Source organism: Penicillium psychrosexuale, assembly GCF_028828465.1.
Source record: "Penicillium psychrosexuale strain IBT 29551 chromosome Unknown utg000002l, whole genome shotgun sequence".
NCBI lineage: Eukaryota > Fungi > Ascomycota > Eurotiomycetes > Eurotiales > Aspergillaceae > Penicillium > Penicillium psychrosexuale.
The window spans coordinates 3,417,750-3,445,042 of record NW_026643187.1 but is presented as its reverse complement, the minus strand read 5'-3'; the positions used below and the strand labels follow the sequence as shown (position 1 = coordinate 3,445,042).

General features: G+C 50.1%; 13 protein-coding genes across 13 annotated transcripts; 6 read left to right on the top strand and 7 right to left on the bottom strand.

The window, feature by feature from the left end:
- Positions 1-76: 76 nt before the first annotated feature.
- Positions 77-998, top strand: N7518_002498 (uncharacterized protein; the record flags this gene model as incomplete). Its single annotated transcript, XM_057183426.1, has 4 exons — positions 77-132; positions 195-316; positions 373-825; positions 880-998. 4 exons carry the CDS (start codon positions 77-79, stop codon positions 996-998), a joined length of 750 nt encoding a protein of 249 aa, XP_057044876.1.
- A 373-nt stretch (positions 999-1,371) lies between these two features.
- On the top strand, positions 1,372-2,431 carry N7518_002497 (SET domain-containing protein; the record flags this gene model as incomplete). Its single annotated transcript, XM_057183425.1, has 2 exons — positions 1,372-1,387; positions 1,443-2,431. 2 exons carry the CDS (start codon positions 1,372-1,374, stop codon positions 2,429-2,431), a joined length of 1,005 nt encoding a protein of 334 aa, XP_057044875.1.
- Positions 2,432-2,976: 545 nt separating this feature from the next.
- Positions 2,977-4,288, bottom strand: N7518_002496 (wax synthase family protein; the record flags this gene model as incomplete). Its single annotated transcript, XM_057183424.1, has 2 exons — positions 2,977-3,484; positions 3,546-4,288. 2 exons carry the CDS (start codon positions 4,286-4,288, stop codon positions 2,977-2,979), a joined length of 1,251 nt encoding a protein of 416 aa, XP_057044874.1.
- Positions 4,289-6,682: 2,394 nt separating this feature from the next.
- On the bottom strand, positions 6,683-8,202 carry aclA (putative ATP citrate lyase subunit (Acl); the record flags this gene model as incomplete). Its single annotated transcript, XM_057183423.1, has 2 exons — positions 6,683-7,699; positions 7,762-8,202. 2 exons carry the CDS (start codon positions 8,200-8,202, stop codon positions 6,683-6,685), a joined length of 1,458 nt encoding a protein of 485 aa, XP_057044873.1.
- Positions 8,203-9,194: 992 nt separating this feature from the next.
- N7518_002494 (uncharacterized protein) lies at positions 9,195-11,274 on the top strand (the record flags this gene model as incomplete). The annotated part of the gene is made up of 3 exons (XM_057183422.1): positions 9,195-9,331; positions 9,389-9,695; positions 9,751-11,274. 3 exons carry the CDS (start codon positions 9,195-9,197, stop codon positions 11,272-11,274), a joined length of 1,968 nt encoding a protein of 655 aa, XP_057044872.1.
- A 586-nt stretch (positions 11,275-11,860) lies between these two features.
- N7518_002493 (uncharacterized protein) lies at positions 11,861-13,294 on the bottom strand (the record flags this gene model as incomplete). The annotated part of the gene is made up of 1 exon (XM_057183421.1): positions 11,861-13,294. One exon carries the CDS (start codon positions 13,292-13,294, stop codon positions 11,861-11,863), a length of 1,434 nt encoding a protein of 477 aa, XP_057044871.1.
- Positions 13,295-13,486: 192 nt separating this feature from the next.
- N7518_002492 (Rpp14/Pop5 family protein) lies at positions 13,487-14,136 on the top strand (the record flags this gene model as incomplete). Its single annotated transcript, XM_057183420.1, has 2 exons — positions 13,487-13,721; positions 13,796-14,136. 2 exons carry the CDS (start codon positions 13,487-13,489, stop codon positions 14,134-14,136), a joined length of 576 nt encoding a protein of 191 aa, XP_057044870.1.
- Positions 14,137-14,295: 159 nt separating this feature from the next.
- Positions 14,296-15,492, bottom strand: N7518_002491 (GTPase GPN2; the record flags this gene model as incomplete). The annotated part of the gene is made up of 2 exons (XM_057183419.1): positions 14,296-14,979; positions 15,046-15,492. 2 exons carry the CDS (start codon positions 15,490-15,492, stop codon positions 14,296-14,298), a joined length of 1,131 nt encoding a protein of 376 aa, XP_057044869.1.
- A 187-nt stretch (positions 15,493-15,679) lies between these two features.
- Positions 15,680-16,898, top strand: N7518_002490 (WD40 repeat domain-containing protein; the record flags this gene model as incomplete). Its single annotated transcript, XM_057183418.1, has 3 exons — positions 15,680-15,689; positions 15,747-16,002; positions 16,076-16,898. 3 exons carry the CDS (start codon positions 15,680-15,682, stop codon positions 16,896-16,898), a joined length of 1,089 nt encoding a protein of 362 aa, XP_057044868.1.
- A 213-nt stretch (positions 16,899-17,111) lies between these two features.
- Positions 17,112-18,204, bottom strand: N7518_002489 (ribose-5-phosphate isomerase RKI1; the record flags this gene model as incomplete). Its single annotated transcript, XM_057183417.1, has 2 exons — positions 17,112-17,554; positions 17,706-18,204. 2 exons carry the CDS (start codon positions 18,202-18,204, stop codon positions 17,112-17,114), a joined length of 942 nt encoding a protein of 313 aa, XP_057044867.1.
- An 810-nt stretch (positions 18,205-19,014) lies between these two features.
- N7518_002488 (NEDD8-activating enzyme E1 regulatory subunit) lies at positions 19,015-20,752 on the top strand (the record flags this gene model as incomplete). Its single annotated transcript, XM_057183416.1, has 2 exons — positions 19,015-19,389; positions 19,445-20,752. The coding sequence occupies 2 exons, from the start codon at positions 19,015-19,017 to the stop codon at positions 20,750-20,752; spliced, it is 1,683 nt and encodes a 560-aa protein (XP_057044866.1).
- A 554-nt stretch (positions 20,753-21,306) lies between these two features.
- N7518_002487 (tRNA-splicing endonuclease subunit SEN54 family protein) lies at positions 21,307-22,799 on the bottom strand (the record flags this gene model as incomplete). The annotated part of the gene is made up of 3 exons (XM_057183415.1): positions 21,307-21,761; positions 21,823-22,601; positions 22,687-22,799. The coding sequence occupies 3 exons, from the start codon at positions 22,797-22,799 to the stop codon at positions 21,307-21,309; spliced, it is 1,347 nt and encodes a 448-aa protein (XP_057044865.1).
- Positions 22,800-23,089: 290 nt separating this feature from the next.
- Positions 23,090-25,383, bottom strand: N7518_002486 (alpha-galactosidase; the record flags this gene model as incomplete). Its single annotated transcript, XM_057183414.1, has 2 exons — positions 23,090-25,239; positions 25,293-25,383. 2 exons carry the CDS (start codon positions 25,381-25,383, stop codon positions 23,090-23,092), a joined length of 2,241 nt encoding a protein of 746 aa, XP_057044864.1.
- Positions 25,384-27,293: the final 1,910 nt, after the last annotated feature.

The following is a 27,293-nucleotide window of genomic DNA, read 5'->3' as shown; positions in this document are numbered from 1 at the left end:
CGCTGTTTCGACAATCTTGAATCCGACGGAAGACTACAAAACAAGCGTGTTGAGTGGGTTAGATCCGAACACAATCATGGAGTGTGCTGGTCGCGCACTTGCGTTTTGGGCATACCAAAGCACACAGGAGATGTATGTCTCACTTCCTCGGTATAAAATTGTACCGTGGGATTGTCTAAGGCTAACTCGAACAGCTTCTACCAGGAATACCGAGCGAAGACGCTGACGGAGAAGTACGCCAACCTGAACACGCAGATGGACAAGGTCATCCACAATGCCAATACAGAGATCATGTCACTGCAGAATAAGTTATCTGGTCGGTCCAATTGAGTCCACTCTTAATTGGAGCTCTGACTAACATCTGTGCTACAGACATGCAATCATCTCAAGAAGACCTCCAAAAGAAAAATCAGGAATTGAATGATATGTACCGCGACAAGAACAATAAACTCGCTCAAATGACCAATCTCTACAACCTCCTCAAAGCTCGTGCCATGCGGTCCCGGATGCAAACCGCAGCCTCGGACACAGTCTCCCAAGCTCTCTCATCGCTCAATGCTCCTGTTCCTGCTTCTGCTCTTGAACGTGCCTCTGCTCTTGAACGTGCCTCTGCCTCTATTCCTCTGTCCAATGCCTCAACGTTGCCTTCTGCCCCGATTACACGACATCCCAAGACTCCCACATTTCCCGTCAACCCAGATGGAGTCGAGCAGCTTTATCGGAATCAACGGAGCGGCACTGGTAGTTCCAAAAGGGCAAGGACGAGGACACCTCGCGGAGCCCCAATGCCTCCCCCTGCTCAGCCAGACTGGGATGGGCGAAATAGTATGTATTGAACCACGGTCTCCAAGGCATGCCAGCTAATGTGCTTCTGACTAGGCAAAGGTCGAGATCCCGCTCCCCAACATCGGACTCGACTTCCACGAATTTCTCGGACTTCGACTATCTCCTCAGAGTTGCCTCCTGGTGATGCTATCACGCAGCGGTTTGGGCGTTGATCGTTTATCTCTTGGTTGAGGTATTTATATGAATATGGAGCGGGTATTTCTACCGATCTTCGACCAAGACCTTGGTCTTCGAGCTAGATATGATTCAGTTCATGGTCAGAAAGTGAAGGCCCTTATTTTCACCTACATAGTACCTGCATGACAATAAACAGCTCTCGTTTCAAGTATCGTAATTACAAATAACCATTGTTGATTTCTCCTGGTTAGTTGGTTCTAGGACGTTTGACAAACAAAGAGCATTTGTGGAAAGCAAACAGAATTGTCTGCTCGACCTAGGTAGTAGGGCCTACGCAGCTCTGCAATCCCACACTCATTCCTTTCCTTTCCTCTCCATCACCATCAGCGCACCAGACCACACAACACCATGTCTGCGAATCATCGTACGTTGCCCTGTTCATTTTCTTGAGAGTGTTTCTAACTTGCTATTCACTTTAGATTATCGCAGGCTCAAACTGCCTGACGATGCACCATTCGAGCTGAAGCCCTCTCCAGGCAAAGGATGGGGTGCTTTCGCCACAAAACGCATTGAACGAGGATCCCTGATCCTGAAGGAAAAGGCCCTTTTCGTGATTCAGAAGTCCTCTGTTGATATCACAGGATTGGATGTTTTTAGGGCCCTTATGGAACTCTCGACCACGGAGCTGGTACAATTTCTACTAATTCAAAACAATGAGTCGGAGGAACCTAAAGGTTTGCTTGAGACTTTGTCGGGAAACTCTTTCGCCAGTGCCCTTAAGTCTGTAGGGTTTTATACCCTTGGCTCTCGGTTCAATCATTCGTGTATACCCAACGCGAGGGTTCCAAGCGACCCAAGGCCGTTTATCGAACTTCTTGCCACCAAGAACATCGAGGCTGGCGAGGAAATCTACTTCTGTTACACCCCAGATCTCAAAGCTCAAACCAGACATGAGCGTCATGAATCTCTGGGTTTTGTGTGCTCCTGCAAAGCATGTCTGCCTGGAACTCCGTTCCAAGAACTCAGTGATCTGCGACGACGATTGATTCGCGGGATACTCTACATTACGCGAGCAGTGGACTTGGACGGCCAAAGACAAACCTCACAGTCACCGCTGATTGTCGACCCTAAGCTCAAAGCCGCTGCGGAAACCGGCAACATACCTCTTATGTCTCGAATGGTCCTTCACCTCCTGATGGTTGTCTTTCTCGAAGAGGAAGGATTGTTAGATGATTGGGCCGTCAAGGTAGTCGAGCAAGGAGCGGTCACACCGGTGTTCTGGTGCCAGTCAGCATACAACTACGAAATCGGTGATTTGGCTCTAGTCCAGGATACATGGCTGAAGAAACTGCAAGTGGCGTTTCCGCTATATGGACGAACAGATCCCGCTGATCAAATGATTGCCCGGATGTTTCAACAAGCGAGCCAGAAGTACGCTGCCGGACAAGCTATGCCACCCTGGACTTGATTCTTGTTTCTGAGGTGTTTTCTTCTTTCTGCTTCGCAATGACAGTTGAGGTTAATGTTTTCCGTACATGTGTTGAGGTTATTATTCTTATGCCCAGGGGATGTTGCATCATTTATGTAGAGCAGAAGCTCAACAGAGCCGCACCTATGTTTCGCAATCAGAACAATTTGCTTTCTTTGATCTAATCCATTTCCTTTATAGATGTTCTAGGCTGGGTATTATTATTGCTATACGCAATATACTAGACTTCATAGTGTGTCTCTTTGATATACATCGCACCGGTCACCACACTACCGTGCTACCGGCTGATTACTCTAAGCAGACATTTATAGGCAACTAAAAAGACAAATCTTAACTATAATACCTTTATTATACAACTCGGCCCTAGTCTCAAAGATCGGACGTTATCGGTTGATCTCTTAATCAGCGTACGTTGAGCTTTTTGTCATATATTCTCGACGTACAACATTGTCGTGCTTCGCTATTCCCCGGGGAGATCTAGCTGGAGAAACCTCGAAGTCTAGCGTATCCTGCATACTCTCCTTTCAAATCTCCCCCTCAAATACAAACTTCAACACAAGACCACCGCCAATGACTATACTATTCAATAAAAGAGGACTAATGAGCCCAGCAACGCTGAAGGGAACCAAAACCATCTGTTGTTCCGACTTTAGCATCCCCGTCCTGAAATACCAAGGAGACGTCACCCCCAGCCATGTCAGGACCCAACAATAGCCAAGGGTCTTCTGCCACCACGTCGGCAAGCCGATGTTGTCCCGGGACCCGCGTGTTCGTTTCCAGAGAGCCTGGACACCGTCTTCGATTATATAGCCGATAACGAAAGAGAGGAAGAATGACATAGTCCCAGGTTCCCACGGTGAAACATTCCGCAGACTGTCGAGCACGACGTGGATCAAACCGGAGAGAAAGAAAACGATGAACACGTTGGTGTATCGTTCCACAAGCGACGATCTAGGCAGACGGAGGACATCCCGCGCTAGGAAATTGCTAGTCGACGTGAGGGGCAGTCGTAGCATTTGATGCCAGAATTTTCTTTGAGAAGCATGAGAATTTGATCTAGTTAATCAAACGAATAAGAATAAGAGCGACTCACCCCCAGAAATTCCGCAGTGTATATATATCCGCCATTCTGTCAATCATCGGCGGGCTGTTCGAAGGAGAATCCCCCAGGCCGACAAAGATGATCGAAGCGACGCGGTAGTAGAAGCTGAGTAGGATACGGGACACAACGAGCCAAGCAATGGCAGTTGGAATAAGAGCCTTCGTTATCCACTCTCGTCCCGGGATACCGGAAGAAATCGTCTTTCCTTCGTCTTGGTCATTCATGGCTTGTTTCAAGGCCAACACAGTAAATATATCTAGAACTAGAAACTGCCAGACAGCAATAGCAGTTTCTCTAACCAAGAAGCGACCTCGTGGGATCACCTTGGGATCTCTCTTGGTGTAGTACGCCGGGAAGGGCGGGACGTTCTTCACTTGTCGGGGTGTATTAACAGCCCGCGCGTATGTGAGTAGCCGGACAGCCTCGACTAGACGAGGTATAAAGCTCTTGGTGTTTCCATTTGCGTCGACGAAGTCGCGCCCGGCTTGCGGGTTGATCAGTAAAAGATCTAGTGCTGTCAAGACGAATGTTGCAGAACTTCCAAGGAGATGGGTGGATGTATACCCCGGTTTCTGGATTGGGTACATCGCATGCAACACGATCCATATCATACATGGTATAGACAGATAACGTATAGCGGACCGTTTAGGTGTTGTGATAAGGACGACCGAGGGAATGAGACCCTGGAGGACGAAGAAAGCGAGCAGCCGCCCGTCTGATTGATACCGGTCCATGGCGGATGGGGTTTAAACAAAGTGAAGTTTTTTTTTCCTTTCGGTTTCATTTGAGGGGTTATTGGGACTAGGATCTGTGCATGATATTACCTGATTGGTGAATCGGAGTGTTTGCGCAGAGTGATCCACGGTGGGCCCTAATCCCTCGAGCAATGTCTAGAATACTTTATCGATGTTCATGGATCTTTGCTATTTATTGATGGTCGTACTATCTACTATTTGCTTTCGTAGCTAAGGAATTGCTGACTTCTACTCTGTACACTTTCAATACTTCTAGGATTGACGAAACCAGATATCAGACTAACCACATTTGGAAAGTAACTTTGGTGGCTGGCTGGCCCAGTTGATCTACATATCCAACTGACTTAGTTCGGACTCATAGATAGACGAGTATTTTATTCTACTCTCTGTATTGATTCATTCGTGCTCACTACGACCAGGGACGTGTTAAACATTCGGGTTTTGGGTTGGAGAAAGCCACCCCATTCAGTCAAGGCTGAGAGCTTGTGTGACGTATTGACAACTATTTCCCTCAAAAGAAGTCGAGGGGAGGAAGAGCGTTGGCAAATTCTAAAATGACTTGGAAGGTTACACCCTAATAAACTGCCATGCTGGTCAGTCACCAATTCAATCAACCTAGTTCGTTGCGATGAACAGTCCGAGCAGGGTTCCCATCTCATCTATATTCCCTTGAATCACGCAATATTATAAGTAGTATTGACGCATATTACCATTTCTCTACCCAAGGGTAAGGGTATGGATCCTAGATTTTTAGCACATAGTCCTTGCATTCACGGTCAATCCCAGTCGCTGTGATCGAATGGCGTTCGAACTTCGGAGACTAGGTTTTGTCACAAATGGCAATGCAACTCACTCAATCCAGTCATATTCGGGATGCTTCCGAATATCCTTGATCCTTGCAACTTCAACCTTTCTTGGACTGTCTAGTTTCCTGACGAATTGAGATATATCTGCTCGTTAGGGTTATCAAGGCTGCTCACAGCGAAGTGGTTAGGAGATATATCACACGGGATAACGACGTAGCGTGCTAGGTGTGCATCGGTTGCTGGCGGTGATTGAACAGCGCCATTGAGCAATAATTGTATCATATAGTTAGTTGCGGTAAGTGTCAGATACTACAATTTGTATAATATCGGGCAAGATATATATTGAATCACAACAGAAAATGACCTCGTCTATGCACATAGGATCCTCCGAGTATGTAGCAAGTATAGACATGATCCTGGCTAACCCTTTGGAATATATCAAATGATGATTCCTCTTCTCTAACAATATACCACAGACAGAGCTCTGCCACTTCTACTTGGGACCTCGCTTCTTTCATAACGTGGCTCAGACACCCATCGCCCGTCAATATCAAACGAATTCTTAGAGCATATCCACAACAAATAAACCCTCTATCAGTCTAACTAACCCAACATGATAATCCAATGACTTCAAACCAGCACTCATATCCGGCCATGGCCGCAGCTTGCAACCTCCAGGCATAAATTACACGCGTACGTGATAATACGCCAGAGCCGTCTACCACCGACAGCCACCAACTCAACAGACAAGAAAGAGCAACCTACATGAAGAAAACGCACATTATATCCCATTAGACTACCTGCCAACCCTACTCCAAGCACCACAGACACTAATCCCCTTTGAATATAAGAACAAGTTAGCCCCCGTTCGTCCGATGCTTATCTTGCCCTAATCTCGGGGCAGCGGAAGTCGCGTCCACACCTCGGTATGGTCCCCAGCTCCAGCACAGTCCCTACTTTATCCACGGATCTGATCGCGGGATCTGAGGGCCCTGTCAATCCGGGGTGCATGAGAGCTTGTGTGGAGTCTGGTGCGGGAGCTTGTTTTGTCTTTTGGGTCGTGGATGTGAGCTTATTCAAAATTACGGGTGTATCTGTATGTATTAATTACGCTGGTATTTTTGGGCAGTGGTTTGTCCTATATTTGTGTTTTCAGATGTCTACTTTTGCATTGGACATGTTTTAGCTGGACATATATACTATCTGATCTATTGGCTTCATGCTGACATATAATAAAACTACAATGGAACAATCTGGGACAATAAATGCGTATCATTGATATTAGCCGACGGACATCACTCGATCTAAATCCGCCGGGAGTGAACATAGGAAAATGAAATCTAATCAACGGAGAATCATGTACGTCGGCACCAGAAGGACCGGGTCTTGTCGCCCGGGCGGAAGTAACGCCATACCCTCAGCAAAATAGGACGCCGGGGTGACATCTACACCCGCAGACCTCCCCCGGAATCCCGCAAAAAAAAGTCATATCATGCCATGCATTATACCACAAACCGATGCAACGGACACACGCTGCAAAAAACAAATAAAATAAGGATTAAACTGTTTATGCGCCGAATTCCTTGATATCGGTCTTCTTGCCCTGGAGGGCAAGGGGGACGATGCCGCTGACGTGCATCTCGGGCCCGTAGACGTGCATGTCGAGGCCAAGCTCGATACCGACAGACTTGATGTTCTTGAGGCCCTCCTGGTAGTTGGGACCGGCACGGCGAACCCAGATCTGGACCTTGTGCTCGTTGAGGAGATTGGCGACCTCGCGGAGGGCGCGGATGACACCCTTGAAGGTGCTGGCCACGTTGGTGAAGTTGGCAATACCTCCACCAATGAAGAGGACCTTGCCCTCGGGGTGGGTAGGGGCACGCAGCATCAGGTCTAGCACGGTACGGGCGTAGTTGAAGGTCTGGGTCTCGGTCGGGGCGCCAGAGTACTCGCCGTAGTTGGCCAGTTCGCTGACGAAACCAGCGGAGGCAATAGCATCGGCGTAGACGACGGAAGCACCACCACCAGCAACCAGGGTCCACACACGGCCGCTGGCGTTGAGGACGGTCAACTTGAGCGAGGCGCCGGTCTTAGCATCCATGTCGGAGATGAACTTCTCCTCCTTGGTCAGCTCACGACCGAAGGGGGCGGGGAACTCCATTGGCGGGCCAGCATCGATGCTGACCTTGCCACTGGTCGAGGCGAGGACAGGGGAGCCCAGCGCAGCGGGGCTGCGCGCAACAGCCCACTTGGTACCACACTCGAACTCAGCAGTCTGATCGAGCTTGGCGGCCAAATCCAAGAAGTGAACCTCTGCGGAGGTGGCGTCAGCGTTGGGGATGACAACCAGAGGGTTGATCTCAAGGTAGGTGAACTGGCAGTCGACGTAGACGGCGTACAGACGAGAGATGAAGTCAACTAGGACATTGTGAACACCCTTGGGGACCTTGCTCAGCAGGGTCGCGGCGATCTCCTCGTTGGAGGGGTACTGCTTGAGGTTGACAGGGATCAACAGCTTCTCGGCCTTAGCATCGACATCACCGACATCAACACCACCCTCGTGGGTAAAGAGGATCCAGTCGCCCTAGAATTGGGTATTAGCTTTTATTTTCTTTCAATTGTGCTCGAAATGCGGAGAAAGCTTACCTCACGGACGGAGTTAATGTTGATGTAGTATTCAGTCTCCTGGGGGTGAGGCACGAAGGGCTCCACCAGGAATTGGCGGAGAACACCAGTGACGGTCTCGACCTGGACATCCTTCGTGGCACGAGCCTCAATCCAGTCCCGGGCCTCAGCCCAGGTCTTGTTCAAGGCGAGCAGACCGCTCTTACCCCGACGCTTGATCAATTGATCGGGTTTGGCGACGAACTTAGCCCCGGGGGTCAGAAGCCAAGGGAAGGAGATCTCCGCCTGGTCAAGGACATCCTTAACAGCCTTATCCTCGGGGAAGTGAAGGGACGCGAGGCGGGCAGGAGGGTTGTGTGTTGCGGAGGCAGGGAGAGGAGTGGGCTTGATCACCGGGGCGCGAGTGAGGTGGTAATTGAGGATGGCCTTGCCGTCGGCCTCGAGGATAGATTTGGCGGACATGATGTGATGAAATTATGGGAGATGGGAGATGGGAGAGAAGAAGAAAGGATAAAGAGGAGTAATTGAACTGGGAGGTAAGAAAGTGAGAGGGAAAAAGGTGGGAATGTACTGTGGTGTACGGCGTACACAAAAAAAAGGAAAAGTTGTTCTGGAGATTACAGCGTACAACTCGGCCGGTCCCACCTGTTGAGGAACGGAGATCGAAGGTGGGGAAAGGTCTCGTTGGGAGGTCTCCACCACAATGTTACGCGTATTAAGAATACATGCGAGGTACCTCCTGGTGGCGCCACTTGTGCTACTGACTATGAGGTATATCCGGAGTATAGATTGATTCCGATTCTGTTGAGTCGATAGACTAGGATGTCATGACTTTCCGGACTCGGGTCTACACGGATAAACTTATGATAGATAGTACATAACGGTACATAGTTCGAGTTAATATTCAATTGTATTCAGTAAGATGAGAAGAAAAAGACTACATATACTACATACACTATATTATTCAAGGCAGAATATAACTAACTATACATATGTATACGCATGGATGTACTATCGCATCAAGATTCCGATGTCCCCATACTCCAGAAAGCTTCGTATTACCTGTACCATACATACCATACCGGTGGGTACGGTATCGTCCGAACCCGGTACTTTCGGGACTGCCAAGTGTTGAGCTGCTCGAGTCCAGCGGTCTGGGACGAGCTGTACGGTGTATCTGCGAGTACTCCGAGTATCTCACCCCGCGGATTTTTCTCAACAGCTTCTTCTCCTTCTCCATCCTCTCCTGTATTACCTCCTCCCCTTTCTCCTTTTCTCTATTTACCCTAATTTCGCATCGAGCGGCTTGTTTAACGCATAAAGTGAGTAACTTCTTTTTCTTCTCCCTCTTATCCATTGCATATCCATCGAAACGGCCTTCTTTCCAATTGCCTGCACCATTGGCCAATTGCCTCGAAATCCAACTGGCATGCTAATTGAGACCTAGATTCACCATGCCCTCCCCTACTCTTTCCGCTGGCAACGGCGTGCAGTCTGCCAACGACAACATCACCCGCTTCGCCCCTCCTAGCCGTGTCCTCTCGCCCGCCCTACACAGCCTTTTCCACAACAAGACACGATGCTTCGTGTAGTAAGTCATGGGATTCTGCTCCTACAATCTCGAAATAAGAGACTGACCAGAGATCAGTGGTATGCAACCCCGAGCCGTGCAGGGCATGCTCGACTTCGACTTCATCTGCAAGCGTTCGACTCCTTCTGTAGCGGGTATTATCTACACCTTCGGTGGCCAGTTCGTCAGCAAGATGTACTGGGGTACCAGTGAGACCCTTCTCCCCGTCTACCAGGACGTTGAGAAGGCCATGGCCAAGCACCCCGACGTTGACGTCGTTGTCAACTTCGCCTCTTCTCGCTCCGTCTACACCTCCACCCTGGAGTTGATGGAGTACCCCCAGATCCGCTGTATCGCTATTATTGCCGAGGGTGTGCCCGAGCGTGTAAGTTCTGCCCCTCCCCGTGTCATCTCGGATGTATTGCTAACGACTATCAAAGCGTGCTCGTGAGATTATGGTCATCGCCAAGGAGAAGGGCATCACCATTATTGGTCCCGCCACTGTTGGTGGTATCAAGCCCGGTGCGTTCAAGATCGGTAACACTGGTGGTATGATGGACAACATTGTCGCCTCCAAGCTGTACCGCAAGGGTTCTGTCGGCTACGTCTCCAAGTCCGGTGGTATGTCCAACGAATTGAACAACATTATCTCCCAGAACACCGACGGTGTGTTCGAGGGTGTTGCCATTGGTGGTGATCGTTACCCCGGTACCACCTTCATCGATCACTTGCTCCGCTACCAGGCCGAGCCCGAGTGCAAGATTCTGGTGCTGCTCGGTGAGGTCGGTGGTGTTGAGGAGTACCGTGTGATTGAGGCCATCAAGAACGGCACCATCACTAAGCCCATCGTCGCCTGGGCTATTGGAACTTGCGCCAGCTTGTTCAAGACCGAGGTCCAGTTCGGTCACGCCGGTGCCTCCGCCAACTCCGATCTCGAGACTGCCGTTACCAAGAACAAGGCCATGCGTGAAGCTGGTATCCACGTCCCCGAGACCTTCGAGGACCTTCCCCAGATTCTCAAGGAGGTCTATGACCGTGAGCTCCAGAAAGGCAACATCGTCCCCGCCCCCGAGCCCGTGGTGCCCAAGATTCCCATCGACTACTCCTGGGCCCAGGAGCTCGGTCTCGTCCGTAAGCCCGCTGCCTTCATCTCTACTATCTCCGACGACCGTGGCCAGGAGCTGCTCTACGCCGGTATGCCCATCTCCGATGTCTTCAAAGAGGATATTGGCATTGGTGGTGTCATGTCTCTCCTGTGGTTCCGTCGCCGCCTGCCCCCCTACGCCAGCAAGTTCCTCGAGATGGTTCTCATGCTGACCGCCGACCACGGTCCCGCCGTCTCCGGTGCCATGAACACCATCATCACCACCCGTGCTGGGAAGGATCTTATCAGTGCTCTCGTTTCCGGTCTGCTGACCATCGGATCGCGTTTCGGTGGTGCCCTGGATGGCGCCGCTGAGGAGTTCACCAAGGCCTTTGACAAGGGCCTGAGCCCCCGTGACTTCGTCGACACCATGCGCAAGGAGAACAAGCTTATCCCCGGTATTGGCCACAAGGTCAAGTCTCGCAATAACCCCGATCTACGTGTCGAGCTCGTCAAGGAGTTTGTCAAGAAGCACTTCCCCAGCACCAAGCTGCTCGACTACGCTATCGCCGTGGAGACTGTCACCACCTCTAAGAAGGACAACTTGATCCTTAACGTCGACGGCTGTGTCGCTGTCTGCTTCGTTGACCTCCTCCGCAACTGCGGTGCCTTCTCCCCCGAGGAGTGTGAGGACTACATGCGCATGGGTGTCCTCAACGGTCTGTTCGTGCTCGGCCGCTCCATCGGTCTCATTGCCCACTACCTCGATCAGAAGCGCCTGCGCACCGGTCTCTACCGCCACCCTTGGGATGACATCACCTACCTCCTCCCCACACTGCAGAAGGGCGGTGCCGAGGGCCGTGTCGAGGTCAACCTGTGATTTTGTTTATGATGTTTGCAGCGCCGTCCGCTGGCATATAGTCCGTCCGTTCAGGACGGTGGAGTTTGGATGGTTCATCCCTTGATTTTTCTTTTCTTATGTTTTCTGAGCAGTTATGTGTATCGATGTACCTGCGTTCATGTGGCATGACCAAGTTGACAGGTTGACACTCAAGAAGGGTGCAACCCGGCTATGGATCTGATTTAATTCGTTTGCAGTAGATGACTAGACCTATTTGGGAAATAATGAACGTGCCATTGCCGCATAGATGTTTTCTGCGTAGTCTATAGTATTCGTTAACTACGAACAACATATCTTCCGCCGCAATTCTCAGCCATGGCAAAAAGACATAAAAAGAGTATCAAAAGACTACTGTTCTCATTAATATAAATAGGCAACTAGAAAGGTACTTAGATGGCGTGGAGAGCCAGTCGAGCATGTCAGTCTAGTACAATACATTGTATAGCTTCCTCTCCACGAGTTACATAGCATTATACATCGCTAGATTAAATATTATATTGGGCTTAGCTACATAGATACTAAGAATATGAGCATCAGTGCTTCTAATCATCAGCGCTCTGGCCATTCAGGCAATTTGCCATCCTTCAGCTACCAAATCATCCAGAGTGGCACTGAGACAGTTCATTCCATCAAAGCGATGGAAGAAGCCGGTCACCCCGCCGTTATCACAGCGAACAATGGGTGCGCCGCAGATACCGTTAGCGATCACTTCGTTCACAACTCCCCAAGATGCCTGGAGATTGAATGACCGCCACTGTGCGAACGGAATTTTTGGAGAGCCAGGCGGACGCACGGGTTTCTCCTTCATCATTCCATATGACAGCAAGCTCAGTAAGCCTGAACTCATGCCATCAACCTCGGCCCATGACCCTGCCCTAATATCTTTTCCTTCTAACAACGTCTTAGGGGGTTCTGCTTGAAAATAGCAGGTGTTCTTGAACTTTGTGGAAGCGGTAGGGGTCAGTTTAACGAGAGCCACATCTAGTTCAGGTCGTATATTGATCACATCTCCGATTCTTTCCTGGTGAGTATCTGGATGATAAACCTCCGAGGAAATGGGGAAGCCGTGGTAAGCGATACTGAGGGCCTCTTCTCCCCTCGAATTGCGGAGTTTTACTCCAGCAGACGAAGCACGGGTCGTTGACTCATAGCCGGAGTCTGATAGGCTATAGCCAGATTCAATTCTGCATCCAGGAGAAAGAAATGAGTGCTGAAGGTAATTGTGAGTGTCTTGCGGTAACGATCTCAAGCTAGTCTGAGATTCAGCTGGATCAAGCTGTTGGCCTCGGGTAAGATTCTTCATTTGATTATAGAGGGGAGCCTCTGCATGGTGATAAAGAGCTGTGCGTCCAGCAACAATCCCTGGAAGGGACTTGGGTTCATAAACTCGGGAATCTCCATACTCAAGCTCAATGATAATCCATGAAGGCAGATAAATGACGGCACGTACATGGGCCAGCGGCTCCAGTGCTTCGAGAACGGTGTTATTATCTGCATCCGTTGGAAATTCCATTGGTGGCCAGCGCAGATCGGGACAAGGGTCCGGTAATCGTGGATTAGGATAAGGTGCTTTGGGCAAAGGCTCAAGAAAGCTTTGATTGACTCTGACAAACATCACCGGCATGCATCCTAGTGTAAGAGGAACCGGCTTCGGCGGGTTATCGGTCTCGATGCATATAAACCAACCGGATAGAGAGATCTTGCCGTTGCCAAATTTCTTGCTAATCCACTGGAATTCTTCTTTAGTTGGCAAACGATATTTCCGGTCAGTGTCGTCCCACAAAGTAAAAGGAGCTGTGTCATTCATATGTCTTGCCCCCCAGCCGCCTGGGTTCTGCCATCTTCTAGGCTCTGGGTGTGTATGTGAGACAGAACTGATATTATGCGTCACCGATCGGACACGGAGAGGGCTAGTAGCAGAATCGGTGTAGATGTCTACCCATGGAGAACTTTGCTGTATTTGTTGAACAAGAGGGGATGATCGGGTGTAAACAGCCATGATGAAAAAGGTAGGTGAGTTTTGAAGAGGAGAAGAGTTCATGAGAAGAGTTGACGTGGATATTTGTACGGAGTATATCCATGGATATCTATCCATCCTAATTAGGCTTAGTGGACTTTTGGTCACGGCTTCAAGATTAATCCACCTTGAATAAATGTACTCAGCAACTAATACACCCACACCAACACCACCATGGTCCGCCTCAAAAACCGCTACCTGCTCGTGGACATCCTCTATCCAGACCCAAAAACCTGGCCGGCAACCCCAACATCAAAACCACACATCCCCCAACTAGCAATCCACTCCCCAACCTCCGACGCCCTAACCCAAGGCTTCCTAGCGAAAATGATCCGCGAGTCCGTCGCAGAGCTATACGGCGACTGGGGGATCGGAAAGCTAGGCGGCGCCTCTGCTGGCGGAATAACGAGTAAGTTTCCATTTCCTAAGCCCCCACAGCCAACTCCCCCATCTACAGGACCAACCGCTAACCACACCCTATAGTAAAATACCTCTCGCCAGCAACATCCACCGCTATAGTACGGTGCCCGCGCGCCTCCTTCCGCCTCGTCTGGTCGGCGCTTACGTACATGTCCGGCGTGCCGGAGCCGGCGAATGGTCAGAAACGCGCGGGGACGGGACGCGAGCGTGGGTGTGTGTTCCGCGTGGTTCGGGTTTCGGGGACGATGCGCAAGGCGGAGGAGGAGGCTATTCGGAGGGCTAGGCGGGAGATTGTTAGGGTTAAAGAGGCGGAGGAGAGGGGGGTTCTTGGGGGGTTGGTTGGTGGGTCTGATGTCGTTGACTGTGTGATGGACGAGAGTGAGGATGAGGGGATGGATGATTGAGATTGTATGAGGATGAGTTTAACTGTACATTTATTTTCTTTCAATGAGATACCCCGGTTTTTGGTGCGTTAAATTATGCATGGTTATTTTCGGCTATTATACATTTATCATATCGTATCTGACGTTTAAAACAGCTGGGAAGTCATCGGAGAAGGATGATTACTTGCGGTGCACCCGCACGCCACTGTCTGGCATATCCTTTTTCCACTTCTCCAACTCCTCGTCGTAGTCATGGCCGTCATCTTCGTCGGGTCCGCCATCCACGGCACCCGTCGCTTCGACCTGGCTCGCCGCATTGCGCACACGAACCTCCTCCTCTAAATCCATCTCCTCCTGCCGATCATATTCATCCTTTGCATCTATCCAACGCTCCTGCACATCACGCACGTCCGTGACACCCATGCCCTCCCGAACAGCCACTTGCCAGACAGTATCGTTGGCGCCCTCGGCGGGCCCAAAGGCATACCCGGATGCACGGTCAATAGCGCGCAAGAGACTCATCATACTCTTTTTATCTTCGACGGCCAGCGTCTCGAAGGCAACGAGTCCGAATTCCTCGACCAGGTCGATGATGGTCTGGTTCAATTTGCCGAATTTCTCGTGTGAGAGTCGTGAGGACTCGCTTTCCAGTTCTGGGAGTAGGTAGGACAGGTCTTGTACTTCGGTATAGTAGTCTAAGTTGAAAGGGAGTGGAGCGTAGTTGGCAAGGTTGTCGATTTTGGTGAGGACATTTATGTGTGGGAGGTCGAGTTGGAGCATGGCGCGGAGGGAGAGGAGGAGGGCGGATATGTACATTGAGGGGAGGGTAAGGGCGTAGGAGTCGACGAGGTGGACGACGATAAGCTGTTATGGGGAATCTGATTAACTGACTTTCCTTTGTGTTCCGTTTGAATATCTGCTGCCACTAACCCGGATGCCCATCTTCTGGATTTTGTAGAAGATGTTGCGTAATGAGGTATGATGTGTAAATAGCTCAACTTGACCAGGACAGTCGAAAAGAATATAATCCTCTGAGAATTCATCAAACCAGTCAGTAAATGTATGCAGCCAGGACATGTCAGACATACCACCAAGCTCCTTCAGCCCGTTTTCCAGCCAGTCGAAGTTGTTTTCGAGCTCTTCAAGAGCATATAAGACACCACCGTTCGGGCCTAACTTGTCCTCTTCCATGATATCCTCTAGCCTGACTAGATCACGTACGTCCAGCGCGCATGGATATGAAGTCTTGTCGTTGGCGGGGTCAAGATTGACGACAGAGCATTTTCGGCCGATTGCGCCCAGGAACTGATGCATACCATTGCAGTATGTGGACTTGCCTGCGCCCGGCGGACCAATCACCAGCTGGGCAAAAGGCATCTTGTCAATATCACGAAGATGTGAGGAATTGTGTTTGTGCTAAAAGCAAATGATGTCAGGACGTTCTTTTTTCCTTATCGATGTAGAGCGGGGAATCAAAGGGCGGTGACGATGGCAGAAAAGAAGACGGTTAAGGGCCCCGGGGAGCTTGGGTGTTGATCTTCTGCAACTCCGCAGCTCGCCCAAGATGACTTCTCGTGAGTAGTTCTCGGCGTTGCTTTTTGATTTGAACCATGTCTAATTTCTTGTTGCAGATCAATTCACTTTGGCTTCCCCACCTACGGATGCTATCTCGGCCTTGAAGTTCTCCCCAGACCCCAACTCCGCGCGACTCGTGGTTTCCTCATGGGATAAGAACGCATATCTATATGACTTGCGGGATGAGAACGGAAAATTTGGAGAGGGAAAGCTATTGCAGAAGTTCGAGCACCGCGCTCCTGTCCTGGACGTCTGCTTCGGTGAGACCGAGAATGAGATCTACACAGCTGGACTGGATTGGGACGTGAGGAAGTGAGTTGTTTCCATTGGGTCCTGCTACTATCAGCACCCCGCTTGTAATCCATGGAATATACTAATTAATCAGGATCGATCTCAACACCTCCGAACAGACCGTGCTCAGCAGCCACGAAGCCGGCGTGCGCCATGTCCTATACAGCCGCGAGCACAGGCTCGTCATCTCCGCCTCGTGGGACTCCACACTACACATTCACCAAGCCGATACTGGCGCAAACCCCGACTCCCTGCCGATTATCATTCCCCTCCCGTCTAAGCCATTCTCAATCTCCGCAACCGCCACGAAGCTGGTCGTGGCGATGGCATCGCGCGCGTTGCACATCTATGACCTCAAAGCGCTGGCCCTTCTCACCGCAGAAGCAGATAGCGCCGACCCAAGCAGTAATCGAGTTGAAATTGAGCCTTGGCAGCGCCGCGAGAGCAGCTTGAAGTTCATGACCCGCGCTGTCGCCTGCATGCCTGATGACGCTGGGTACGCCTCGTCTAGCATTGAGGGTCGTGTTGCGGTCGAATGGTTCGACCCATCGCCTGAATCTCAGGCCCGCAAATACGCTTTTAAATGTCACCGCCAGACCGGCGAGGATGGCGTGGATGTCGTCTACCCTGTCAACGCATTGACTTTCCACCCTATCTTTGGCACCTTTGCATCCGGCGGTGGTGATGGTGTTGTTGCGCTCTGGGATGGAATCTCTAAGCGCCGTATCCGTCAATATCAGAAATACCAACACAGTGTCGCAGCTCTCGCGTTCAGTGCGAGTGGCCAGCACCTGGCCATTGCAGTCAGTCCTGGATTCGAAGACGGCCATGACGAGGTCCCCGAAGGCACAGTGAAGGTTTACGTTCGGGAGTTAGGCGAAACGGAGGCCAAAGGCAAGAGTAAGAGCGCAAAATAGGTCCAGGCGAAATGGCCTTTTCTTGATTCCATACTGAAATGAAGCGTCTTTCCAATGTTGATACCACACACGAAACCCAATTAAAAAGAAATTCCAAAACACAATCGCAAGCTTTTACTAGTTCAATCCTAATCATGGCATTTTTTTCCCAAGATTTAACAAAAAAGAAAATTCTGGTATCATCTACATTATTTACGTAGTCTAGTCCAACCACTAGACATCGGCCTTGCGAACAGCGACCGTTCCATCGGCCATACCGAAGTAGGCCGCGACAGGCCGCTGACCTCCAATACCACCGGCAGCAGTAGCTTGCGGGCCGGTTTTGCCTTGGAAAACACCGACCTCAAGCACACCGGTAATCTCCTTGATCTCGCGAGCCAAGGTACCAACCTCCCACACACCATCCTTGCCGCTACCATCCTGGCCAGCCTCGATATCAGCCTTGATCAGCAACGGCTTGAAGGGGGCATCGATAATGAAGAAACCCTGATCGGTCTTGAGGGGACCTTCCTTGGCGCTCGCGGATGGCCGGATGGCCGGGTTGATACTGCCGAGTTCCTGCAGCTTGAGGATAACGCGGTGGGCGGCGATCGGGGCAACCTCGATGGGGATTGATTTCCAGTTTGTAAGGAGACGGGACTGGAGCTTGCGGTGATCTAGGATTGCGAGCGTGAGTTAGTTGGGGGTTATAGCAAAGAAAGAAAGAAAAAAAAAAAAAAAAAGTTGGCTCTACTTCCGAGCATCCCAAACCCCCGCAACTACAATGCAAATGCAAATAAAATCATATTAGATCAGACCAAAACTCACCGGCAACACAGATAAACTCCTTGGCCTGCAAAGCGACGATCTTCTCCTGGAACAAGCATGCACCGCCGCCCTTGATGCAGTTCAGGTCCTCGTCGACCTCGTCCGCACCATCGAACGCCACGTCGAGGACTGTTCCCAGAGGAATAGTGTCGTACTCAACGGATGTTAATCCGGCCTTGACGATCAGTTGCTTGGACTGGTAACCGGTTGGGATGTACTTTGTAGCGGAGGTGTCGACGCCCAGGTTTTTGATGGCCTCGACGACGTACACGATCGTCGTACCACTGCCGATACCGACCCAGCGGGCATTCTTGGGGTAGTGTTTTTCGACTGCGACCTTTGCGGCGGCGCGCTTGGCTTCTTCGACGGCGGACACGGTGGACATGGTGGATTGGAGTCTTTGAGGACTTTGCAAAGTGCTGCGAAGTAGTGTGGGGATGGTGGGGAGGGTAAGTCTACGGCAGAGGAAAAGAGGGGAGATGAGGGCTGGTTGGATCATGGAATCCTCTTTATAGACGCGCTTTATAACGGAATTGGTGGGTAAATAGAGAGAAAATGGAATTAAGCAAAAGATAGAATCTATAGTTATCTTTAGTTTATGGCCACTATAACGTCACGTTACAGTTGTGCGGTTTAGCACTTGCAGGTATTTTTTTCCTATAAAATCTAGGCCTAGTCATTTGATACGATTGATCAAGGTTATATGCAATATAACCGAGTATTATTAGTCGTGTGGTATGAACAAAAGGAAGTATAAGTCCACATCGGATCAAATACCCGAATAGTATACTCTTTATACCGACAATGCCACAATATATTTACATTTATAAAGTAAAACTCCATTGAATACTATAGCAATGGACAAAGCAAGGGTAAATCACAAATAAACATCCTTAGCAGCATGGAAGCTGGCTATATCTGTTTCCCTCTGGCAATGACCTCATTTCATCATCTAGGAACTCCAAGCTAGGGGCCGTAGTAGTTGGTCATGGACTGGGAGTAATCTTCCTCGCAGCGGACAGAAATCTGTCTATATACAATAAACTAGCTATGGAACAGACCGTCCTCAGAACAATATCAATGCCAATGAGGCTCTTCGTGTCAGCCTGGATTATCAGGCCACCACACGCGCTTACCTAAATATAGTCGCGTATCAACAAGTCGACATCCACTGCTCCATCATTTAAGAACTTGCATGATTAAAGAGCAAATACTGTAAGCAACACGAGAAGCATCACACACCGATAAACAGGCAATGTTTTGAGCCTCAAACCAAAGCTCTATCACCTCCCCCGCACTACTATCCACCATGACGGATGCCTTCCCCGCCGCCCTGACAGGGCCAACCTCCAAGGAGCGCAAATATGATCGCCAGCTCCGCCTGTGGGCAGCAACTGGTCAGCAAGCACTTGAGGACTCTCATGTCCTGCTGGTGAACTCAGATGGCCCTCTCGGTCAATACAACACCGGTGTCACCGGCGTTGCTGGCGTTGAAACACTCAAGAACCTCGTACTGCCTGGAATTGGTGGATTCACCATCGTCGATCCAGCAATAGTCACCGAGTCTGATCTGGGCGTGAACTTCTTCCTGGAAGAAGAGTCTCTGGGCAAGTCCCGTGCGGAGGAAACTTGCCGACTGCTGAAGGAACTGAATCCAGACGTGGAGGGACATTACTATCTCAAGGTATGATTTCCCATGTCTCCAAAAGTAGATGGTCATTGACTGACTTATAAAACAGCGCATCGAGGAGCTTCTTGTAGACCCTGATTTCTTGCCCCAGCACAAGCTGGTGATTATTTCCGGTCCAATGAGACGCTCGACCCTGGTACCTCTGACCCAGGAAGCAAAGCAGTTAGGTATCCCCGTGCTGTACCTGCACTCAGTCGGGTTCTTTGCCACCTTCTCTGTGCAATTGCCGGCTGAATTCCCCATTGTTGAGACACATCCGGACCCAGAATCAACCCAGGACCTGCGTCTGCTAAACCCCTGGCCTGAGCTTGTTGCTGCTGCAGCCAACCTGAACAACCTAGACACCTTGGATGACCATCAGCACGGCCATGTGCCCTACATACTTCTCCTGCTTCACTTCCTGGAGCAATGGAAACAGTCTCACGAAGGCAACGCACCGAGTAACTACAAAGAGAAAACCGAGTTCAGAGAGTTTGTGCGGTCCCAGACACGCACTTCTAACCCAGAAGGCGGCGAAGAGAACTTTGATGAGGCAGTCGCTGCTGTACTTAAGACAATCGCGCCATTCAGCCTACGCAGCTCGATCCGTGAGATTTTCGACATGAACCAGTGTCAACAGCTGTCAGCATCATCCCAAGATTTCTGGGTCATTGCCTCGGCCATCAAAACCTTCCACGCGTCTCACGGCGTCCTCCCCCTCCCAGGCTCCCTACCAGACATGAAAGCCCAGTCTGCAGACTACGTCTCACTACAAAACATTTACAAGGCCAAAGCGCGACAAGACGTGGAAGAAGTGACAGCAACAGTACGCCAGCTCGAATCTAATCTCAGACGCCAAACGCCCGCAATCCCAGACCGAGATATCGAAGTATCCTGCAAGAACGCCGCACACATCAAAGTCGTGCTCGGCCGCGATATCCCGCAGATAAGCATCGACAGCGACGCGTCAACACTGAAAACCATCCGCAACGAACTCAACGTCCCGGACACCCTGATTCCGATATTCATCGCCACGCAGATCCTCGACTCGGTCGTGGACGAGATCCAATCGAGCGGCCACGAAGAGGACCGTTCTGTTGACGACGACGGGCTGTGGAACAGCCACACCGAACGGATCCTAGCTCTGCTGACTGCGGCGGATGGATCGGCGGTTTCTCAGGAGGCGCGTGTGCAGATCGCCAGCGCGATTAAGGAACTGCGTCGGGCTGAGGGCGGCGAGTTGCATAATATCTCTTCGTTGACGGGGGGTTTGGTTGCGCAGGAGGCATTGAAGGTGATTACTAGGCAGTATGGTCCGCTTGATAATACTTGTGTCTTTGATGGGGCGAGGAGTAAGAGCGAGATGTACAGGCTGTGATTTGGGGATGTTATTTGCTATGGATGTGCTAGATGATTGCATGGTATGCAAGACTCCAGGTACTCGTCGAATTCGGGGGAATGTTACTCAGAGAATGTTATGATTTATGATTCAGTGATATTGTGGTTTGTAGATCTTGATGAGTAGTATCCGACTATGTAAATTCCTTGGTACTTAAATGGCCCAGAAGATATGTACTGACTGATGAGCTCGGGTCCTTCTTCCAGTGGAAATACTGAAACAGTATATAGATCTTCACTCCAATATGTAGCCAGACCGAGCTCAAAACGAGAGGTGTCTGTTGAAGTGCGGTGACCAGTGTAGGATATCTTCGTAAGAAGAACCACAATTCTTCAACCACTGCAGAGAGCATTTTCAGCTCTCGCTGTGATCCACCACCGAATAGAGATGATATGAGGTGGATATATGGGCCAGATCCATAGTATGTGCACGATCCTAATACACAAACGACATTGCCGCTGCAGGCTATTGCTGCCTTCACTCCAGCAACGGACTTGTAATCGGCCAAGACATGAATTGAGAACCCTCGTTTCTCAACGTTTCCTCGACTTCTGGTTCGCATAATTTCGCTTATGACCTTGAGGTCCACCCTTGTTCTCATAAAGCTTCTCCTTCCCGAACGCCGAATCAGCAATTCGCAAGTAACTGACCACACCCTGATCGACAACAGCCATGACGACATTGCGGTATCCATGTCGTAGTCTCATGTACATCATACGGTCCATTTTCTCCCCACGCGGAGGGTCAAGTGGCGTGCTTTCGAGCAAAGCACCAAGTTGTGTCATAGTGGGCATGGTAGTTTGATCGCGTGTGCTGACGACCGCGATGCGGAAGTCTGGAGTGGGAAGCGCGGACTTTTTGATGGGAGTTGAGGGCTTGTAGATGTGGAATACGACGCGGAAGGGTGGTGTGGTATCAAAGGAGTGTCTTTCGGGCGCGGTGACTGGGTCGTACCAGGGGATGATGGCGAGCTTGCGGTATACATCCACTAAGAATTTTGTCAATAAGGAGAGCTGAGGCAACTACGCGAAGATAAATGTGTGACTCACTGTAACTTCGGTGAATGCCAGTGCCGATTATAGGGCCAGTTGCCGTAGATGCCGTCGAGTGAGGGTCATGAATCCAGTTGAAAAGTGACGCAAGCATACCAGCCAGGCCGGCGCCATGGATTTTGGATGGTGTTATTTCACTAGAACCTGAAGCATCCGCATCCTGCTGCTGGATGTCGTCGCACCATCCAGGAGCTCGAACGAGCGCATAACCCAGACGCTTGAGACCAGTATAAACAGAGTACCGTTCTAGTGTCAGACCACCGCGGCCCATGAAGCATGCATATGCAGCCTGCAAGCTCATAGGGACGGATAGGTCTCCTGTAGACCCCGAAGGGCTAGGCCATCTGATATCCAGACTTCCTCGCTCAATAAGATATAAGGCTTCCTCTGGCAACAGCCAGATACGACTTGTCGAGTCTGCCTGGCCCATTGTTTTAAAGAACTGGCCCTTCGGATTGGGCACATAGACACATGCGTCAGGCGATATCCTGGCAGAATTGGGCAAAGGCCTCGCGGGTTTGGGGGTAGACTCTGAGCTCTTTCCATCTTCTCCGCCAGCTTTAGGTGTCGCGCGACCGATTTGAACTGGAGGAACATACCCGTCGGGTGCATAGAAAGCTATGATGCGAGTTTTGGCACCGTGAAGACGGGGATATGAGAGCGCATTGTGCATGGCCCCTCGCGAAGCGGAGAGTACATCGGCCTGAAGTTCTGTCGGATTGGGCTCAAAGTCCTTTTCGCCGCGGCGCGGGATACTAGGGGAGGAATCGGCAAAGCTTTAAAGAGATTGAATGTAAGCAATGGGTAATTGAAGCGATCGACAACGGAGATTTCGCCATGTCAGAGAGGTCGTGTTCATACAAATTCAAGTGGTTCAAGAAGCGGAAATCCTGCGTCTCATCGGACAGATCGATATCAGGTTCTGTCGAGGCATTTGCAGGTGCACGAACGGCATCCTCGTCTGCATCTGCCATGTTGAATTGTTTGCAAAGAATAAATCAGAGGCTGGAATTTCGGAGTCAGAGTCGGAGATTAGAAAAGTTGCGCTTATCGATAAGCGGAGGTCTTTTTACGTCCGGCAGAATAATGTCTATGGCATCAACCTTCAACATGAGTTTATTGAATTGGATATTCCTCTTGTGGGTATTTAAACTCGACATTAGACGAACTTGAATGGGTTGATATTTGACTGTTAAGATGTCAAATCCCAGCAAAGAGCAAGACTGCTCCCAGCCCTTGCCTCTCAAATATAAATATCGAGCCTCTATTGCTTTTCCAACATCACAACCTGACTGCCATAGTCACCCTTGAAGGGAAATTGCAGACCAATATTCATCAAGGTTCCACCGGAGTAAACCACACCCCCGTCAATCTTATAGAAAGCCTGCGCATCCAATCCCTGCAACCTAACGCGCGGCCATGAATGATCAACATTCGGAGCGAGCTGGAAGACAAACAACACAGCTTCTTCACCATCCTCAGCGATGAACAAAACAGCAGGCCAATTCGAGTCCTCTGGAAGGTTCAACCGCCACATATCGCCATTAAGGACAATAGGATTCACCTTCTCAGCAAGAGCAATGAGCCCAGGCAGAGCCGCCTTGTCCTCCGCGTTCATTACAGCCGGATCGAGTTCCAAGCCAAACGAGCCAGCCATCATCGCAACATGCCCGCGGACAGCCACTGGGACTGTGCGGCCAGTCTGTTGGTTCGGTACTTCGGACAGGTGAGCACCCATCGCGCTGGGTGGGTAGGCGAGCGAAGTACCAAGCTGAATGGAGATGCGATCGATTGCGTCTGTGTTGTCCGATGTCCAGATCTGCGGGAAGTACTGCAAAACACCTGGGTCGAACCGGCCCCCGCCCGAGGCGCAACCCTCCCAGAGGATATCGGGGAATTGGGTTGTTAGTTCATCGAAAACACGGTACATGCCGAGAATATAGGCGTGGTCTGTGGCCGGGGAAGGCATCTCATGAATACCCCTGTTGTTGTCCCACTTGACGTAACTGATATCTGCACTCCTGAGGACGTCTGAGACGGACTTAATGATATAGTCTTGGACTTCAGGAAGAGCGAGGTTCAGCACGAGCTGGTTGCGTCTTTCGGTGCGAGGGTAGGGGCCTGCGTGTAAGGCCCAGTCCGGGTGCTCGTTATACAGAGTCGAGTTCGGATTGACCATCTCCGGCTCGAACCAGATACCGAAGCGCATGTTCGTTGACGAGTTAGCAGCTTTCAGGTCCGTGATATTCTTCACAATCGGCCCCAGGCCATCTGGGAACCGGTCAGGGTTTGGGATCCAGTCGCCCAGTCCGGCGTCGTCGGAGAGACGTGGATATTCCCGGCCAAACCAACCGTCATCCAGAACGAAGAGCTTGGCACCTACTTCGGCGGCTTCCTTTGCCAAGTCGTAGATGCTACTCTGATTGTAATTGAAATACAGTCCTTCCCAACTGTTCAACAACGTAGGGCGATCACTGGTGGCAAACTTGCTCTTGATGAGATGCTTGCGGTACAAGCGATGTAGAGAGCGTGACATTCCGCCGATGCCATCCTTGGAGTATACTGAGACACACTCGGGAGAAGTAAGAGTCTCCCCGGGCGGCAGATTCCACGAGAGCTGGCTAGGGTTGAAACCCAAAAGGGCACGCGTGAAGCCCTGTGAGCCCTTCTCGACGTTCACGGAGAATGAACCCGTGTACACAAGGGAGAATCCCCATACCTCTCCATGAGACTCGGTGGCGGATGGCTCTGTCAATGCCAGGAAAGGGTTATGGAGGTGAGAGGAGTATCCAGTGGAACTTCCAAAGCCTTGGGTGCCGTACGTGACCTTTTTCCTTTCGCGATGCGCTTCCCTTGCCCAATCACCGCGAAGACTTATCATGTCGAGGTCCTCGAACGGCAAATCCACGCTCAGACTGGCCAGAGACTCGATTGTGATATTTGCCTCTCCGTGATTCGTGACATTCACACTGCGCACAATGGCATCATACTTAGGGAAAATCGAGTAGGAGAGGTCTGCGCCAACATCGCTGTACTTGTCATATAGACTGATAACCAAGGTGCTCGCATCTTCTTCTGTGCCCATCGTGGCTGGCAACCCAGGTAGAGCAGGCTTTCCGGGGATGATCTTGTACGATTTGTACTGGAATTCAGACACGGTATACCCTTGTGATTGACGAATGCGAATCGCAGGGGTCCTGAAATCTCCTCGGCCTTGGTCTGGGAACTCGCGGCGTACACGTCCTATATAACCATTCCAGCCATGGACGTCGCCTACAACTTCCAGAGGGATATGAGCTCCGACAGAGCCGCCGAAGTGGTCTCCTAGGAGATCACCAGTGGTATTGTCTACATGGATGCGGTATGCAACGTTATTTCCATTGAGAGCAAAGGAAGTACCATCTGCCACGATTGCTATAGGAGGTGGTTAGGTTTAGAAAATGAGGAAATAGAAGCACTGGACTCACGATTTGTGCTTGATTCTTTAGCCGTAATAGCGGAGGAATGCGCAAGGAGAGTAAGACATGTGGCCACAACACCCCTTGATAAGTGAACCATTTTAGCTGTGCTGCTGGGAATTCAAACCCAAAATCAGGGAAATACATACCTTTTTATATCTTTTACCCCGACATGTTTTACCCCGGCATCAAAGTGGGGTATTGCAAGGTTGGCTCGGACTATGTAGATCTCAATCAAGGACGAAGGAGAATGAGTCTCGATTGCAAAGCATAGCCTTCTACCAGCCTGCTTACTGAACTATAACTAGTGAAATGCTGCTAAAACAACTTCCGCGATACCTACAAGTATACGGAGTATGTTGTAGTACTATATGCTGGGGGTCATTCTTGTGGGATCGTAGATGCGGAGGAACTCCGGGGATACTCCGTGTTGCTGGCAGTTTTGGACGTCGTTCATTGGCTTGGACCTTTCAATTCCAACGCAGTCTGTTTACTCCTCGGTCTTGGCAATGCTCTTTTTCGATTGGAAAGAATATGCAGTAACAAGAGGCCTCGACCCGAAGTCGATCGAACCCAAACGGTATTCCCTATAGCTCCTACTTTAGGTACGGGAAATAGGCCACTATAGTTATAGAAGCAGCGGTAAGAATGATACTAACTCGTTGAAGAACCACTAGGTACATGTGAGCACCCTAGCGTTTGTAGTATTAGTATTTATGGAGCAGGCGGTAGAATAAGTACGTTATGAATATTAGTGGTGAGAAGATCTAAGCTACTCAAGTGATTGAAGAGAACAAACACAGCAAGAACCAAGGAATCGGTCAGATTTCCAAGCCACCTGGGCCAGATTAAAAGCATCATCTCGCATTGTGATCGCGGGGAAGGCCATCGGCTCATAGCATTGTGTATATTTCCAGCCTTTTGTCGAAAAGCAAACGTTTCTTAGACGCCTCAAGGTCGGGAATCCTTGTCGTCTTGATTAAGTTCAGACTCCGGATCTCTGTACATGCCATAGAGCCATAAAAAGCCGAACAATGCTAGGAAAAATGCAACTTTACAAGCCATCGGGTATCGGTCAATGAGATTGGTGTAATTCTCAATCTCAATGATGACGAAGACGACCACAAATAATCGGATGCAACCTCCGACGATTTTTTTGTACATTTCGGGCTTGGATAAGAGGAGGGAGATTTCCCAGGAGGCTAGATGAGTTGATTAAAAAGCGTAGAGTAAAAGACACGATGTCAGAAGGGACAAAGGTAGCTAAAGCAAGCCCCGAGCTTAAGTGGAGGACCCGGCGACGCCATTTGCCTCTCATACCTAGGCGGTGACGAGAGCGGTCAATTGGACATATATGCCCCTCACAAAGTCAAGCTGTTTGATTTCGAAATATCAGGCATATTTGTTGGATGATATGAGATGGACGAAATAAATCAAGATCTCGTAGACTACGACGCAAGTTTGCGCAAGGTATATCGCCCAATACGACTACAAAATGCAGGAAATAACAAAATATAGATATCAAACAGCCTTGAGAATGCCCTGAAGACCTTTGGACCCTCCTCGAGGCAGTACCAAACCATACTTGAAATGTTGAAAGAATGTCTTCGGGACATTGAAAACGAAAGCCGGAAGCAGAGCAAAGCCCGGGTGGTTGACGCAGACATGCTAAGCATTGCCATGGGATTTCTGGAAATTGGGAAATAAGCCGCATGTATAATATAGGGTGTTGATATGAGGTCATGGTCGAGGGGGACAGGAACCGGGAAAGGCATACAAACTAGCATAAGTATACCCTTGTGAAGCGATTTTGCATTCCAAAAGACAATATACACAGCGAGGATAGATGATTCCTGAAACCATAGATCCATAGCTCCGTATATCCACAGATTAATAGGTACATGATTCCATATGGATACAAATTGTATCACTATTCGAGCAGATGCTTGACTGGGTCTGTGCGTATGAAAGAATCACCAAACGGCCAAAAAGACCAAACACACGTATGCA